Genomic DNA, 1,693 nt, shown 5'->3' with positions numbered 1-1,693 from the left:
CCTCAGATGTCTCCTGTCCTCAGCTGTCTCCTGTCCTCAGCTGTCTCCTGTCCTCAGCTGTCTCCTGTCCTCAGCTGTCTCCTGTCCTCAGATGTGTCTCCTGTCCTCAGCTGTCTCCTGTCCTCAGCTGTCTCCTGTCCTCAGATGTGTCTCCTGTCCTCAGCTGTCTCCTGTCCTCAGATGTGTCTCCTGTCCTCAGATGTGTCTCCTGTCCTCAGACGTGTCTCCTGTCCTCAGATGTGTCTCCTGTCCTCAGATGTGTCTCCTGTCCTCAGCTGTGTCTCCTGTCCTCAGCTGTCTCCTGTCCTCAGCTGTGTCTCCTGTCCTCAGCTGTGTCTCCTGTCCTCAGCTGTCTCCTGTCCTCAGCTGTCTCCTGTCCTCAGCTGTCTCCTGTCCTCAGGACATCCTGTGGACTCCATCAGTCCTGTGGAGCTGAGGGTCTTGGACCTGCTGCAGCACCTGGACATAGAGTGGGCCGTGGCTGAAGGAGGGAGGAACGTGCTGAAGCAGCTGAACCAGCACCGGGTCCAGGAGCGCCGGGTCCTGGCAGAGGTCAGTCCTGTGAGGTCTGCTTGTTGTCCCTTCACAATAAAAGCCCTGAAGAGTGTGTGTCCCTGCAGGCCCAGGCCCGGGTGCAGGAGTCCTGTCAGAAGCTGGACCTGCTCAGGCTGTCCCTGGAGCAGCGTCTGACTGAACTTCCTGCTGATCATCCCAAACGCTCGGCCATCAAAGACCTGCTGCAGTCAGGAACGTCCCCCAGCTTCCACACGCKGAGGACACCACCCCTGTCCCTGTCCTCCTCGTCCTCCTCGTCCTCCTTCTTCAGACCYGCCAGTCTCACAGGTCTGTCCTCACATGTTCACCTGCAGGGTCCACATGAGGCCTGAGGAGCTGAAGTCCTGCTGTTCCTCCTCAGGTCACCTAGAGGTCTGTCTGATGGGCTGTCAGAACCTCCTGGAGTCCGTCCCGGGTCGGAGCCGGGTCAGCACCTCGTCCTCCTCTGGGACCTCGTCAGAAGGAAAGTCTCTGAAGCTGAAGTCTTCAGGGCGCAGCGTGAACGGCAGGACCACCAAGTCTGAGGATCTGTCCTGTAGGTCCAGTTCTACCTCAGCCAGAGCCGGTCCTGGTCCTGGTCCTGGTCCTGCTGGACTTCATGTCTTCTTCTGTCATGTTTCAGCTGAAGTGCGAGCCGTGCTGAAGGTGGACAACAGGGTCGTGGGACAGACTCACTGGAGACAGGCTGGGAAAGAAGCCTGGGGTCAGAACTTCAGCATCGAACTGGAGCGGGTCAGTCAGACCGTCTCAGAGACCACCAGGTCCAAAGAGGACCCCCTCAGACCTACACACAAACCAGTAAAGAACCCCCTCTGTTCTGTCTCTGAAGTCCAGGGAGCTGGAGATCGCCGTGTCCTGGAGGGACTGGAGGGGTCTGAGTGGACTCAAGTTCCTGCGTCTGGAGGACTTCCTGGACAACCAGAAACACGGACTGTGTGTGGAGCTGGAGCCTGAGGGGATCCTCTTCATCGAGGTTCTTATCTCCTCCTGCAGGTCCTCAGGTCCTCAGGTCCTCAGCTGAGGGGCTGCAGGGACCAGAACCACAACCAGATTAGACTATAAACACCAGTGTTGTATAAAGTACCTCAAAGTGATACTTCAGTAAAAGTACAAGTATCTTATCATAAAAATACTTTGG

General features: G+C 57.1%; 1 protein-coding gene across 1 annotated transcript in view; it reads left to right on the top strand.

The window, feature by feature from the left end:
- pkn3 (protein kinase N3) overlaps positions 1-1,693 on the top strand; it is a gene marked incomplete in the record, with an annotated part of 10,142 nt that overhangs the window by 3,965 nt on the left and 4,484 nt on the right. Inside the window, 5 exon segments of the mRNA XM_013999936.1 lie at positions 401-552; positions 621-843; positions 917-1,090; positions 1,178-1,287; positions 1,385-1,528. Of these exon segments, the coding sequence (XP_013855390.1) occupies positions 401-552; positions 621-843; positions 917-1,090; positions 1,178-1,287; positions 1,385-1,528 (803 nt within the window).

Source organism: Austrofundulus limnaeus, unplaced genomic scaffold (genome assembly GCF_001266775.1).
Source record: "Austrofundulus limnaeus strain Quisiro unplaced genomic scaffold, Austrofundulus_limnaeus-1.0 Scaffold2576, whole genome shotgun sequence".
NCBI classification, from domain to species: Eukaryota; Metazoa; Chordata; class Actinopteri; order Cyprinodontiformes; family Rivulidae; genus Austrofundulus; species Austrofundulus limnaeus.
Note: the sequence above shows the minus strand (reverse complement) of the source record. Positions and strands in the feature narration are given on the sequence as shown.